Raw genomic sequence first — 15,472 nt, forward strand, 5'->3', positions numbered from 1 at the left:
AGTCCCCCCACCCCGCAGGCACAAACGAACACAAAATAAAAATTAAAAAAATGTAAAGAAAAGCACATTATAATTGAAAAAAAAAACAATTCAAAAGGAAAAAACGTTATCATGGTGACCTACGAACCTTTACAGAATGGGACTGTCAGTTTGTCAGCTGCATACCTAACAGCCACACGGGGGTTGGACACCAGAGGGTCCTCATTATCCCAGTGGCTCCCACCAACGCAATTGCTACCCCTCTTGAGAAAGCTACAAGGGCACTTACACAGAAAGCCTGGTGGGGAAAGGAGCACCTAGGAATACCATCACAAGAAAGGAAGGCAGCAACCAGACGGACAGCCACCACAAGCAGGCGCAGACCACCCACAAGTGGGTGCAGCAGCGCCACCCCAGCACCACAGCCATGCCGCACTGACTCCCACTCCCACTCCCACCGTTCAGCAAGCTTGCCGACCCAGCGACGGCGCCCCCGCTGGAAGCCTTGGATAGGGCGTCTTAACCACTACTTTAAGGGCATTAGAGAGATGGCAGGGGCATTGAAGACATCGCTGCTCGTGCACTAGGGGGCCAAGAATTGTGCGACCTCTGTGAAACCCTCCCAGACACTGGAGATGAGAACTATTTTGAAGCCGCGGTGGCGGCTCTGGTCCGGCACTTTGACCTTCATATTAACCCAGATTTCGGGTGTTTCAAGCTACAACAGACCAAACAATCTAAGACAGAATCGGTTGACGTGTTCTATGCCCACCTTAGACCAATGGCGAGCACGTGCACATTCCCAGACTGGAGGGAGGAAAGAAGGGCCCAGGTCATCCAAGGGTGCCGGTCGGTGTTACTACAGCTGCTAATTCTTCGCAAACCCGGGATGTCACTGGACGACATCCTCATACTGGCCAGGTCCCATGAATTGTCAAACTCCAGAGTGGACAAAATGGAGGCTGCTCTCAACAGGAACGCTGCCTCATCCTACACTTCCTGGCCCATCCACATGAAAGAAGAAAGAGTCGAGGCCATTCAAAGATGACTGAACCCGGTCCGAACCACCACAAAGACACTGACAGGCGCACCGTGTAGAAACTGCGGGGCTGAACACCCAACAGTAGGCCCCTGCTATGCAAGAGGATAGGTCTGCTCCCAGTGCAGAAAACAGAATCACTTCGCCTGAGTAAGCAGGAGTGGAAAGTCTCAGGCAACCTTCGCCGGGCCACGTGGTTCCACAGCCAACATCAGTCAACTATCAATGGACGACCACTTCACCCAAGGGGATGACATAACACCTGAGTTTGAGTTCAATATGGAGGAAAATGACAACAACATGTTCATAGTATCCTGGACAGGCCGTGCAGACCGACGACGGTGACCACATCCCATGTGCGCTGTCCAGGTGGCCAGCTCTACGGTGCAAGCACTCATCGACACTGGTGAATCCATGAATGTCATGGACTCGGAGCAATTTGAATGCCTCACACCATGCCCCCCTCTCTCTCCCACTACTGCAAAGATATACACCTACGGAGGGACCCACCGACTCCCCCTGAGGGTGGTGATAGAAGTAGAAGGGGCCAGCGACAAACACAAGACAAGAGCAAGGATCCACATGATGGAAGGAAAGATAGGCACCCTCCTCAGCAGCCACACGGTGGAGGACCTGGTTTGGTTTTCTTTGACAATCAGGTGTATGACTCCCATGCAGACGCCAATCTACGGGAGTTCCCACAGCTATTCGAGGGCCTGGGAAAAGTCAAAGACAAGCAGTTCATACTGCACATTGACTCTTCAATAAAGCCAACAGCACTGAGACAAAGGAGAGTGCCCTTTCACCTACGTCCACAGGTGGAGGAGAAGTTGAGGAAACTTTAAGATCTGGGCGTTATTGAGACAGTATCCAGCCCGGACCCGTGGATGTCTCCCATAGTCATCGCTCAAAAACCCAAACAGCCTGCGGCCATCGCATTGTGTGTTGACATGCACTTACCCAATCAGGCCGTGAAGAGGGAACAACACCTTACACCCACCATGGACGACATTGTGAGTGACCTCAATGGGTCAAAGTGGTTCTCCAAGCTAGACCTAAATGCTGGATACCATCAGTTGGAGCTCGCCCCTGAGAACAGATACATCACCACGTTCTCCACTCGAATGGGCCTCAGGAGGTACAAGTAGTTAAGCATTGGCGTGTCGTCGGTAGCTGAGGTGTTCCAGAATGCCATCAGTGAGACCTTGTCGGGTCTCCACGGTGACAATCTCAGTGACTACATTCTTGTTTTTTCGAACAGTCTGGAAGAACATCACACGCACCTGAGGAACAGCCTCCACAGCTGGTGACCAGCGTCCTGACCCTTCACAAGGCAAAGTGGAAATTTTATCAGTAGTTCGTCGACTTCTTCGGGTACATCTTCTCGCTGGAAGGGCCCCAGGTGGACCCAAGGAAAGTGGCCGCCATACAAATGGCCCGAACACCCACCACCCGACTGAGATCTGCAGCTTCTTGGGGATGGCCATGTACTGCAGCCGGTTCATACCTAACCTAGCCTCCCTGTCACAGCCACTACGAGCCCTCAGATGCAGTGGGGCAACTTGGAAATTGGACCCCGAAAGCAAATGCAGCGTTCCAGGCCATCAAGACAGCCCAGATGGATAAAAAAGTCATGGCGTATTTTCACCCGGGGAGGCACACCGAGCTGGTTGTGGATGCATGTCTGGTTGGCCTAGGAGTGGTTCTCCTCTAGGAGTGTGAAGGAAAAGAGTGGGCCCGTCGCATATGCCAGACAGGCACTATCAGAGACTGAGTTGAAATATGCCCAGATTGAGAGGGAAGCCCTTGCCATCAAGTGGGCATGCCAGCATTTCCATCTGTATCTCTATGGGTCCGAGTTTCGGGCGATGATGGACCACAAGCCGCTGATCCACTTATTTGCCGGTACATACAAACTGGCCCCCTCCAAGATAGAACGGTGGGCAGTCTAACTTCAAGCATTCCAGTTTAAGGTAGTATTTCGCCCTGGCGCTAAGAATCCTGCTGACTACCTGTCACGCCATCCCACATCATCAGACGTGCGACAGCCACCAATGGATGAAGAGTACACCGAAGCACTCATCAGGATGGTGACACAGGAAGCGTGCCCCAAGGCGTTGATGCTGGAAGAAATCAAAGCGGCAATGACACTGGACAAAAACCTGACGAGAGTCAAGGAAACACTACTCAATCAGGGAGTGGGGCGCACTTCCTGAATGCCGAGGACCGCCAAGTGAGGCAGCAACAATGGAGAGTCTGAAGTGAACTGAGCAAGGGCAAACACGGAATCATAATGGTGGGCATGCTATCGTAGTTCCCACATGCTACAATACTTGGTTGTATACTTGGCACACATTGGGCACCAAAGAATGGCGAAAACCCAGGCATGTTTCTGCAGCAAGGTGTGGGTTCCGTATGGATGCCCACGTCAAGGAGAAGATCCGGGAGTGTCACTCCTGCACAATTACCAGAGGCGACCCAGCTCCGGTTCCACTCATCACAGATGAGCCTGTGGTCCAAAGTGAGTATCGACTTTGGGAGCTTCCCCGATGGCCGCAGCACCCTGTTCTAATGGACTCACACTCAAGTTCCCCATCATGGAAGTGCTCTCAACCACCACCTTCCCCCAAGTCCAAGCTGTCCTGGACAAGACCTTTGCGCTACTAGGCCACCCAATTGTAATCAAATTGGACAAGGCCAGGAATTCAAGGAGTATCTGGCATGAAAGGCCATTCGACACCGAAAAATCACTCCACAATGGCCCCAGGCAAATAGCGATGTCAAACACTTTATGAGGACACTAAACCGAGCGTTGTAAATTGGAGTGGAGAGAGGCTAGGAGGCAGAGAGTTCGCTCAAGCAGTTCCTGGATGTGTATCGTCAGACACCTCACAGCACCACCCATTGCGCTCCAGTGCATCACTCTTCAAGCGTGCCCCACGGGACAGCATCCCAACAGACCCTACTTGGCGCCGTGACAAAAGGGATAGTGCCACTGTGCAAGCCCGGAGGGAAACCACCAATCAGAAGGCAAGCCTCGGCCGAGGTGCCGAGGCACGATCCCTGTGGTTAAAGACAAGCAGGTGGTTAAAGACAGGCACCCCGGGTAGAAATTCTGGACCCCTTATGAGCCTGAGGTGTGGAGAGTCATCAACATCCGAGGGGGCCATGGTCTTTGCTCAGAGGGGCTAGCGAACGAAGACCAGACACATATCTTGGTTCAAGAAGGTGCCTGGGGTCAGCCCCAGTCAAGACAGGGCCACAGAGACAGAAGCAGAGTCATAGGGCGACCATACACCACTTCCCTGACAGCTGGAGAAAGTCATGAACTCATGAGGACTAGCGGAGCAACTCCACACACCAGTTCACCATGCCAGAACATCCAGAGTATGCCTTTGACATGCAGCCAAGCTGAAGCAGGGTATAACTCCAGCTCCCGGAGCCAGAAGTATGGTCTACGGCCAAACCCTGCATCTAGCCAACGGCTCAGAGACTTTGTGGGCATACTACCTCGATCATGTCAGTGTCGCTGGTGGTCGCTAAAGAAAAGGAGGGATGTAGAGAGCAAGCCAGGCTCTCCCAAACAATGTTGCCACTGTAGCACTTCTCAGGGCGAGTTCGCCCTGAGGAGATAAATAAATGGGCAAAACACAGCTCGAGGTCTTTGCCCACACTGGTGCGTGCAGTTTATTCAGGGACCCGCGTTAGGCCACATTTACCCGCGGGCTTACCTGCTACAGCTTGCACCTCCTTGAAGGCTGCTAAATGTTGAAAACTGCCATCTGTCACAACTGGGAGTCTGTTCAATCATCTACAGTTCTGGATGTCTTACCTATGTGTCTATTCTCTTTAGGTAATCAATCTGTCTTTTGCTTCTGCTCAAAATTAGTATTAGTCCCCATTAAGAATCATAAAACCCTGTGCCACATCAGCCGGGCTATACAAACCACTTCATAGACACTGACCATGTTTTTCTAACTTTTGAGTTCATCAGTCGATGTACAATACATTATATCGATAGCAGGTTCAATATTGAACCATGACTCATATTGGCACAATTCTACATTAATATTAGTGCGCCTAAATCCATTCTATAGCCTCACGTTTTTAATAAAAACAAACATAAGCACTCTTACCGGAGTGCATGAACCCTTATGGTTGGGTCAATGGCTGCATTTTGTGGCATAAAGAATATTAAAAAAATACTCAAAAACGTTTATGGTTGCTTTGATTAAAAATGCTTTAAAGATTTTTGAGAGAATTATTGTTAATGAGCGTTGCTATGTGGGTGTTAGTAAAGAATGCATTGGATTAGGTATATTAATAAATTATTGAGGTGAGTTTTTGACAAACCTAATAGATTAACAAACAAACAATAACAAGGGAAAATGCTGTACCTCTGGATTGCTCCATACGTTGGGGTTTCTGTGAAGAGCAAAAATACTCAGTCCTAACAAAGAACCTATTGATAAGAAAACGAACACATTGTGAAAAGAAATATCTCAAATATAGTCTTATACATATTTGAATCTAAGTGCATTAAGTCAATGGCAAAACATAATGTAGATGTTTGGGTGAATTTACATTTTAAATGCACAAACTGTACATTGGAATTCTACTGGTCGCTCATACTGGCTAGGAACTTCCACTAACTTTGGTCTAAGGTTTCTAGCAAAAAAAATATAATCTTAAACATTGAAATTAAAATGAATCACAAAACGAAATACAAAGTAAGTTATGAGTATACGGAGATCAGCTCACCCCTCATTATGATAAATGGTCTAATATACATGTGCAGTGGGACTTGCTGATTTGTTTTGGTTATGAGTATATAGCAGCATGTTTCTGAGCATCATATTGAATATGTAGAAGAGTAGACCTTGTGTTAGCAACTATCTGTGTTTATATCCATTTGCAGGTTTTAGATTTATTAAAGTTGAAAATCGGCAAGAAAGAACTTGCTTGTAGATATGTATGGTGACTTGTAGAAAGTGGAGCATTTGTGGAGATCTGTGGCTTTGTGTGCGATCATTTGGATATTCAACTGTTGTAACACCTTTTGTTATTTGTCCCTTGTTTATTATACAAATAGGTTGCAGGTTGACAAGGAGGCCATCAAGTCCTTTCAATTGTGTAATGTTCATTGAATTCTGTCAATTCACAACATTTGCTCCATTTAGTCTCATATGGTCGTGTGGAACCCTTCAGTATGCTCAAAATTGAAGGCACGCTATCCCCATTGAATTACAACTGTATTGCTCCAAACAGGATATGGAAAGTTGTACACACTACAGGTAATACTCACAATAGTAAATTCAGTCATAAACATAACGTTATGAGTATAGGGAGATCACAACAGTCACGGCCGACTTAGTTAATTTTTAAAAGGGAGAGAGAGTGTGCCCAATTTTCAAGCCAATTTGGGCTTATAACCCCATCCCCAGGGACCTCCAGCACTACTGGATGGGCAAGAGGGATTGAGGCCCCCCTTCTGGAGCCCATTTTGGCCCAAGGACGCCATCCATTTGACCTCCACTTTTTTAGATGTAGTGTGGCGCGTCCCTAAGCTGCTTTCAGCCCCAAGGACCCAACCTCCTTGGGGATCAACTCTTAGCAGTGTCCTAAAGTACCTATTCCCCGGGACAGGCCAGGTTTAGTGCCCAACCCTATGACCCTCACGTCAAAGTGAGGAGTTGGTGGGGGTTAAGAACAGTGCCAGGCACATATAATGATGGGTATCTTACTTTACATTTAAAGAAATAGTAGTTCACTGAAAAAGCAAAGGTTAAAGTGGCATTATAGTAAGGAATTGTAATACTGCAACCATAGAAATGGTGCAGTGAGTTAGTGGCACCTCAAGCACTCAGCGTGTACGCACCCTGTGATGATGCGTGGTCCGCTCAACTACCCAATGCCCCCACTGCAGCTGGAGCAAAGTCTCAAAGGACACATGGATCAACGCCCTTAACACACCCACCCCATCTCCTTCAAAAACCTAGGCAAGAATGTCTGAACCTTCAACAAGTGGACCACCAAATGCGCCTGCAGCATAGCTCGCATTGGCAACAACACTCACAGAAGGCCCACTAAGCAGGCTAGCTGGTACACTGAAGACCTCAGAAACTCTAAATGGTACTGGAAACAACTGGAAAGGAGATGGTACACCAGCAAGAACGTGACCAACACGATCGCTTTCAAGATAGTCCTCAGCCTCAACCATAGACAGTTGAGAGAATCAAAGAAAATGTGCTTAGATTCACGCATGGAATCAAGCTCCAGTAACAACAAAGAACTCTTCAACATTGTCAAAGCATTCTCCAAACACTCATTAGCATCAAACAACATTAACCCCTCACAAGAACTCTGCGACAACCTTGCAAACTTCTTCCATGACAAGATCACCAACATCTACAGAAACTTCAAACCCCAGCCAAAGGGCACAAACTTAATCAAGCAGCGCAATGACCTGCTATCATCACAGACATATGACTAACCGAATAGAGCCAGCCCTCCCCACAGGACACTGCCTCCATCATTAACTCGGTCCACTCAGGGGCCCCAGCCAAACCAGGCCCTCACCATATACTCAATCTAGGCAAAGCCAGAATCAGCCACATACTCACCACCTTGTTCAACACCTCAAGTGCCATGGCCACCTTCCCCGAAAACAGGAAACACGCAGAAGTCAACGCCCTACTATAGAATCCATCGCAGACCTCAGTGAACCCAACAACTACTGACTGAGTTTCCCTGCTCCCGTTACCCGCTAAAGTTTTAGAAAAAGCCAACAACTCTCCTCACATCTGGAATGGTATCTCCTACTCAACTCCGCAGCAACCACAGCAAGTTGGCAGCTCACAACGTGGCTACCAAAAACATCCAAGCGCTATTCAACAGAGCAGAGACTCCGGCTTTGAACCACCTAGACCTCTCAGCAGCCTTCAATACGGTCATCCACCACACACTCATCACAAGGCTGCACAACAAAGGCATCCAAAGAACCGCTATCAGATGGATAACCGCTTTCCTCACCAGGAGAATGCAAAAAGTCTACCTTTCCCCAATCACCTCTGAACCCAAGGAAATCATCTGTGGAGTGCCCCAATGATCCTTGCCCCTCTTCAACACTTGTATGACACCTCTGGCCGGCATCGCCAAAGCCCACAGACTCAACATCATATTCTAGGCTGATGACACACAACTCATCCTCTCCCTATCGAAGACACCGCTAATACCAAGACCAATTTCCACAACCGCATGACAGACGTCACCAAGTGGATGAAGGACAACTGCCTGAAGCTCAACTTGGACAAGACATAAGTAATGATTTTCAAAAACAAAAGCTTCCCATGGGATGCATCCTGGTGGCCCTCAGAACTTGGCCTACTCCTAACCCCTCTGACCACGCTAGGAACCTAGGCATCATTCAGGGCATCAAGATAAAAATGATAAATCAGGTCAACTCTGTCTCCTCCTGCTTTTTCATCCTCTGTATGCTTCATTAGATATTCAAAAGGCTACCCCAAACCTCCAGACACACCATCACCCAGGCCTTCATCTCCAGCTGGCTAGTATCAGACAATGTTCTCTATGTAGAGATCGCAGCTCATGTCCTCCGATGACTACAGACCATACAGAACACTGCAGCCAGCTCATCCTAGGTCTGGCTAGATGAACCCACATCACCCCCTATCTCAGTGAACTCTACAGGCTCCCTCTAAAGAAAAGATGGCAGTTCACGCCCCTGATCTAAACATACAAGGCACTACATAACTGCGTACTTGCCTGCTTGAAACACCATCTGAACTACCATCAGCCCAGCAGACACCTCCCCTCCGCATCCCTTTCTCTGACCATCATCCCCCACATACAACGTAGCAGAGGTGGATGTCACTTCTCCTACACCGTTTCATCTACGGACCACCCCATCTCTTTCAGAGTACCGAAAGTCCGTAAAGAACTGGCAATTCAGCTAATGAACTGGACACTGCCAGTGCAAGGATACCCTTACAGGTGACAAAAAGGGTTCTCCAAATCTACTGATTGATTGAAAAATACTGATTGACAATAGGCTAACAATAGGTGTGGAAAAGGGCCGCAAGCCAGGCCCAGACCCTGCATCCTATCCCTTATGGTGCATGTCCATCAACATCTTACTTCACTTAAAAAAAAACATAGACATCCACAAAATAAAATGGGGATGCATGCATGGCAAGGGTTCTTATTATAGATAGTTACTTAAGTCACGAGAAATAGTTGCTTGAGACAACTATCACTGAAAAAAACATAGGTTTCAGGGACGTTGTAGATAGTTGGACATTTCACTTATATAAAACCATAGAAATTCCGCCGTTATTTTTAGTTGAGCTAACTATAACTCGCGTGCCTGCAATGCACTGCTGATAATGCCACATATTACATCATTCATGATATGGTCAGTGACATTACTGATGACATCACTGATGACATCTCAAATGACATCACTGATGACATCCTCCATGTGACTGTGTGTTTCTGTAAACTTTAAATATGTTTTATATATATATATTGGCCAAGGTGTATTGAAGAATGACTGGGTGTATAAGTGTCTGGACGGAGGATTTAGTAGGTGCGTGACTGACTGTATAAGTGAGTGATTAAATGTGTCTTAGTGAATGCATGGGTTAGTGACTAAACTGTGTGAATGTCTGTATCAGTCTGTCTATTGCTGTGTACGCTGCTGCATTGGTTAGTGATTAGCTACATCAGTGTCTATATGGGTTATTGATTGGTTGCCCGAGTATTTGTATGGGCGTCTCAGTGTGTGTGGGTGGGTGGGATGTGTGTGACTCTGTGCATAGATGTGGGAGTCCTTTATCCACTGGATGTATGGGTTCAAAAGTGCATGTGAAAACAGCTGTATGGGTGGGTGAGTGTGTGTATGGGTGTGTTGGTGAGTGAATGGATCTCAGTGCTACATGTCCAAGTAACTACATATGTAAAACACAGTGCATGTGAGAGTTGGAGTTTTTAAATGACTATACGTGATTGTGAGAGTGGCTGTATGAATGAGTGTGTACTTGTATCAGTGATTGTATAAGAGAGTAAGTATAGGTTAGTATCTGTATGAATAAGTGAGGTTGAGTGTGTATAACTGTATAGGTGAGTAAATAAAAGTGTTTTTGATTCTTTGCATGAGTAACTCTGGATGAGTGGCAGTGTGTGAGTGTTTGTATAGGTGTAGGAGTGCCTATAATAGTGTTGTATTGATGAGTCACTGCATGTATGAGCGACTGTATGGGTGAATGAGTGGATGTGTGTACACCTAGGAATCAGTGAGTGCGTACGTAGTAACTGGTATTGGTGTCTCTATTGTTTGTCTATATTTTAGAATGGTGTGTATCAAAGGTTTTAGTAAGGTGTGAGGAGGTGTATTAGATTTTCATGTGAATTATGTCACTGACCATTTCATGAATGATGTAATATGTGACGTCATCAGCAGTGCATTGCGGGGGCGCGAGTTATAGTTAGCTCAACTAACTCTAACGGCGGAATTTCTATGGTTTCTATAATGTCCTTGAAACCTATGATTTTTTCAGTGAATTTCAAGGTTTTATAAATGCTAATTTGTAACTATAACGTCCCTGAAACCTATGTTTTTTTCAATGAATTTCAATAGTTTTTTAAATGCTAATTTCTAACTATAATGTTCCTGAAATGTTTGGCTTTTTCAGTGATTTTAAATTATTATTCCATTCTCAACCTAGTGAAAACAGCCGATATCCCCAGTTTTCCACCAATAGCTTACGCAAAATAAATTGCTACAAATGAGAGCAACAACTAATGGTAATAATATGCACAGTAGCCGTTCCCATGCAAAAACACAAAAACACAAATTCCTGATATTTTCAACGAGCAGCCAAATCTGGGGTGGGATCCAAAAACAGGCAATAAGTTGTGTTAGAAGGAGGAATATAAACATCTGCTTCTTACTGGTGTAAACCAGGACGGCTACCTACAGTGTGAAAGGGAGTTCAACCCAGAATCACATCTGAAGACCAACACATGTCATGAACTTACTGATCATGCAGCTCCGACATCCAAGAAGGCCACAACACTCACTGCCACCACCCTCAGGAAGTCTCCCCCGGATCACCCCCCCTCCCTACTACCAACGAGGCAGCGCAGAACAGGACAGCGGACCTTCCAAAAACGGCCTTGTCCCTCAGCCACACAATACTTGAATGTCGTCAGATGTGGCAACCAAGTATGTGTGAAGGACGCAAGTCACCCATCAATAAAAATGCACACAATACCTAGGGGCCCATTAGGATGGCGGGTGGATCGCCCCCGCCGGCCTGGTGGGGGCGATCAACACGCCATCCTTGCCGGAATGACCCCCCGCCATATTAGTATGGCTGGGGGGTCCGCGGCGGACGGAAAGACCGTATGCCGCTTTTCCGCCCCAGTCGCAAGGCGACTGGGGCGGAAAAGTGTGTATATGGTGGCAGTGTCTATCAGACACCGCCAGCCATATTACCATGGGCATTTTCCAATGCCGCCACGGAAAGGCATTCGGAGTCTACTTTGGGGGCCTGTTGCGGGCCCCCAAGGACTCCGGGGGGAATGACGGGTGCCTGTCACGTTGTGCTTTGAAATGCACAACATGTATTTTTGACATTGCGGCAGGCGGTGCATTCAGCTCCGCCCACCGCAATGTTAAAAATACTGGATGGCGCATCCATAGTGGCGGGCGCATCCTAATTGCCCCCACGGGACCCCTGCCCTTATGGCAGGCGGTCCCATTATCCGATAGGATGGCGGGCGGACAAAGTCCACCTGTCATCCTAATGACCCCCCAAGTGTAGCGGTGATGTGCTGGACAGACCTCACTATGCAGAGCACAAACCTCTCGATGTGTACAAATACTGCTGGTGCTTGTAATGTTGTTGACAATAGAGGCAACCTACCTCAGGTAGTGGGGAAGATCTCGGTCCTGTAGCTGTGCTGTCCCCCCCTGAAAGCGGAAGCGGAGTGGGCTGATCCAACGTACGCCACTCCAATGTAGGAGTATGAATAAATTCGCTGGAGCTTTGGGTGTGGTTCACTTGTGGGAAGACCAAATAATTTCCAGAGCGGCGGCCCACACCCTGCCACGTGGCTGCCGCCATGAGCACGGGCCTCCTCGACACAGGCGCCCTGTGAACCCAGCAGCACAGCACCGCAGACTTATGTCTGTACAGACTACTGCCTTCGATCTACACTGCAGACAGCAGGGATCACAATTCAGCTGAAGTGGCAATTGCAGATGACGCAGTCCAGTAGACAAGACACATTTCTACCAGTGCGGCCCCCCTGGACCACACATCATCGCACGGTGCGCACACGCTGAGCGCCAAAGGTACCACTAACTCAGTGCACCTGAAGTCAACACCACGTGGCCTTATTAAGGCAGAATTAATTAGACAAAAGACATTGCTCCCACTGCGGCCCGCCTGGACCACGCATCATCGCTGGCTGCGCACACGCTGAGCGTCAAAGGTACCACTAACTCAGTGCTCCATAAGTCATTGCCACGTGGCCTTATTAAGGCAGCATTCAATAGACAAAAAACACTGCTGCCAGTGCAGCCCGCCCGGACCACGCATCATCGCAGGGTGCGCACACACTGAGTGCTTGGGGTGCCTCTAACTCACTGCACCATAAGTCATCGCCAGGGGGCCTTATTAAGGCAGAATTCAATAGACAAAAAACATTGATGCCAGTGCAGCCATTGCTGACCGCTGCCTCCTGCCTACACTGCGGTCATCAGGGCTCACAATTAAAACTGAGTCTTCATTAATTACAAAGTGCAGTAGGAAACGACTACAACGTCCCTAAAACCTACATAATATCCTTTTAGTATCCTTGCGTCAAAAACTTTTTTGATATCAATTCTAGCATCATCTCAGGGTACGCACACGCTGAGTGCTTCAGGAGCTACTAACTCAGTGCAACACAACTCATGGACCCTTTATGACACCATTTTTTGTTATTTTCAACAAAATAGATTACTGCATACAGTTGATACCTGTGGTCGTTGTTATGAAGTGAAAAATGTCTCTCCAATCGAAAAATAAAAGATAGCTCCTAGAAATGTTGAACAAGTAACAGCTGAGCAAGTTCAAGCAAGACTTACCCAGGCTCCAGTGTTTATATGGGATTGTAGGAGTATTTGTAGTATACGTCAACAATCTATTGATATTTTACTAAATTTCTTAAGAGAATATGGAAGAAAAACTGTGAAACAGAAGAGTAAGATATTACAAGGACTGGATCCTTGCAAAGTGAGAAAAAGTACAGGGTTGCAAGGTCATTCTCTGGCTTGTCTTTCTAGGAGAGTGTGTCAAAGTCGTTTTCATCTTTTAAGAATGTTAGCAGTACATCATTCCGAAATGCGAAAGTTAGTTAGAAGATTTTACTACGTTAAAAAAATCCTGCATTATGTCTAAATGAAATTAATACAGCTCTTTTGCATGGTTACTTGTTGGATGTAAAAAAAATTGTGATGATATAGAGTTACGTTTCTTTGCTGTTCAAGAGGAGTGTAGAGAAAGTAAGCGTTTTATAAGTGTTGGTGTTAAAGAAGAGATGGAAGATAGTACTGATGTGGAGTTTGAAAAAGAAATAAGAAAGTTTAAAGTAGTTGCTGGTGAAAATCCCAACTATGTTTGTATTAGTTGTCGAGGTACTCATTTTAAAATCCAAACTAGGAATGTAGATGTGTTTTTAAAAAAAGAAAAGGAAAACAATGATAAATGGAAAGAATTTGCTGCTTATCTGTTTGTGGAAGGTTGTTTTGACTTAGATACTGTACAATATATTTGTAAATATTGTTGCAATAAATTAGAAGAAAACAAAATGGCAGCTAGAGCTGTCCATAAAGAATTTGTAGCTATACCTCCTGAACTTATAGAGTTAAATACATATGAGGCCAGCCTTATACAATCCGTGGACCCTTTTCAGGCTATAATTCGTATGCAGCCTAAAACAGGTAAGCTGTCTCCAACAGATATACAAAGAGGTTTAAAAGGAAGAGTTGTGCATTTACCCTTAGATTTTAAGAAAAATGTTGAAACTGTTGGTTTAGAAAGAGAGGATACTGAACCTGTAGTCATTCTTGTTAATGGTGTACCCACTAAGAGTCGGAAAATATGGCAAGAGTTAGATGTCAGGAAAGTCCAAAATGCTACATTATATCTTGTGCAAAACAATATTTACCATAAAACTGTAAATGTAGAAGAAGAAGAAATGACTTTGAAAGCTGAAACACATATTTTAAGTAGACAAATAGAAAAAGTGGAGAATTCAGGAAAAGAAAACATGTATGAACATTACACTCCCTTTACATTCAAAAGAACTGATGGGAGATACTAATGAATTGTTCCAGATGAAAAAAGCCAAAGGAACTCCCATGAGAGCCGCAGTAGCAAGGAAGACGTCGAGACTGTTGCCCTCTTCTCCCGGCTCTCGACCCCTTGCTCAGGTCCCCTTGCTCACGTCCCTAGGGCGTGATGTTGTGACCGGTGCCGGGTTGAGCGAGTAAAAGTGAGTAAAGCGAGTTGAGGCAAACATAATGTTTTACCAGTAGAAGGAGCGGAGCGGGGTTGAGTTGTCAGAGGTGCCAGAGTCAGAGCCTGGTTGTCGTGACAAACTTGACAAACAACCTGGACCGAGGAGCGGATGGTGCTTCCCCGCTGGATTACCTCGGAATCTACGAAGAGACGCGGTGTCTCTCTCTGATCCTTTGCCCAGTGAAGCCGACTTTGCGTTCTGCGCGTCACCGCCCCATGCGAGACGAACGTGTGAGAAGCCTGCGTTCTCCTTTCAGCCTGCTTCTGTGAGCGGGTAGAGATTTCCAGTATCTGCCAAAGGAAGCCCCTTTGAGACGCAGGTATTTGTTAGTTCCCCCGGCGAGTGGAAGACTGCGCCTGGAGGCGCTCTCCTCCCGGGGGCCCAACTGTGCACATTGTTTATCTTCTGTGACCCTTGTAAAACTCATTTACCGGAGCCTGGGGGAAAAACATTACCAGGAGTTCTTTGCTTTTTACTTGATACGTGACTGTAACGTGTTCAGTCATATTGCTTCTAAACGCAGGATATGGCGTCTTTTTTCCAGTGATTATAACCTTTGTAATGCCCACGGTGGCTGGCAGGTGTGAGCACTGTATTAAGCGCTGTGATAACAACGCCTGCTAGCAGGAGAGGACCCCTTGGATTTTTGGTTCTTCATAAAAAAAAATTTAAAAAATTGTGTCACCATTTCTGCTATTTGTCGTTAAATGCTAGACCTAAAGCGCGGTTGGTAGGCGTGAGCGCTGTGTTGTGCTTCGAGCGCTGTGATAACAACGCCGCCAGCGATACTGTTTACAGGCCCCTCACTCACTAAGAGCAGCCTTGAACAGCCCGAATCATAGGGGGAATTGGCGCGTGTAA

General features: G+C 46.6%; 1 protein-coding gene across 1 annotated transcript in view; it reads right to left on the bottom strand.

Annotated features, from left to right (window-relative positions):
* LOC144800095 (cytochrome P450 4B1-like) overlaps positions 1 to 15,472 on the bottom strand; it is a 315,429-nt gene that overhangs the window by 30,286 nt on the left and 269,671 nt on the right. The window contains exon 10 of the mRNA XM_078671653.1: positions 5,416 to 5,480. Coding sequence (XP_078527779.1) covers positions 5,416 to 5,480 — 65 coding nt within the window. The remainder of the gene's footprint in view (positions 1 to 5,415; positions 5,481 to 15,472) is intronic.

The sequence above is a fragment of the Lissotriton helveticus genome, chromosome 1_2 (assembly GCF_964261635.1).
Source record: "Lissotriton helveticus chromosome 1_2, aLisHel1.1, whole genome shotgun sequence".
Lineage (NCBI taxonomy): Eukaryota > Metazoa > Chordata > Amphibia > Caudata > Salamandridae > Lissotriton > Lissotriton helveticus.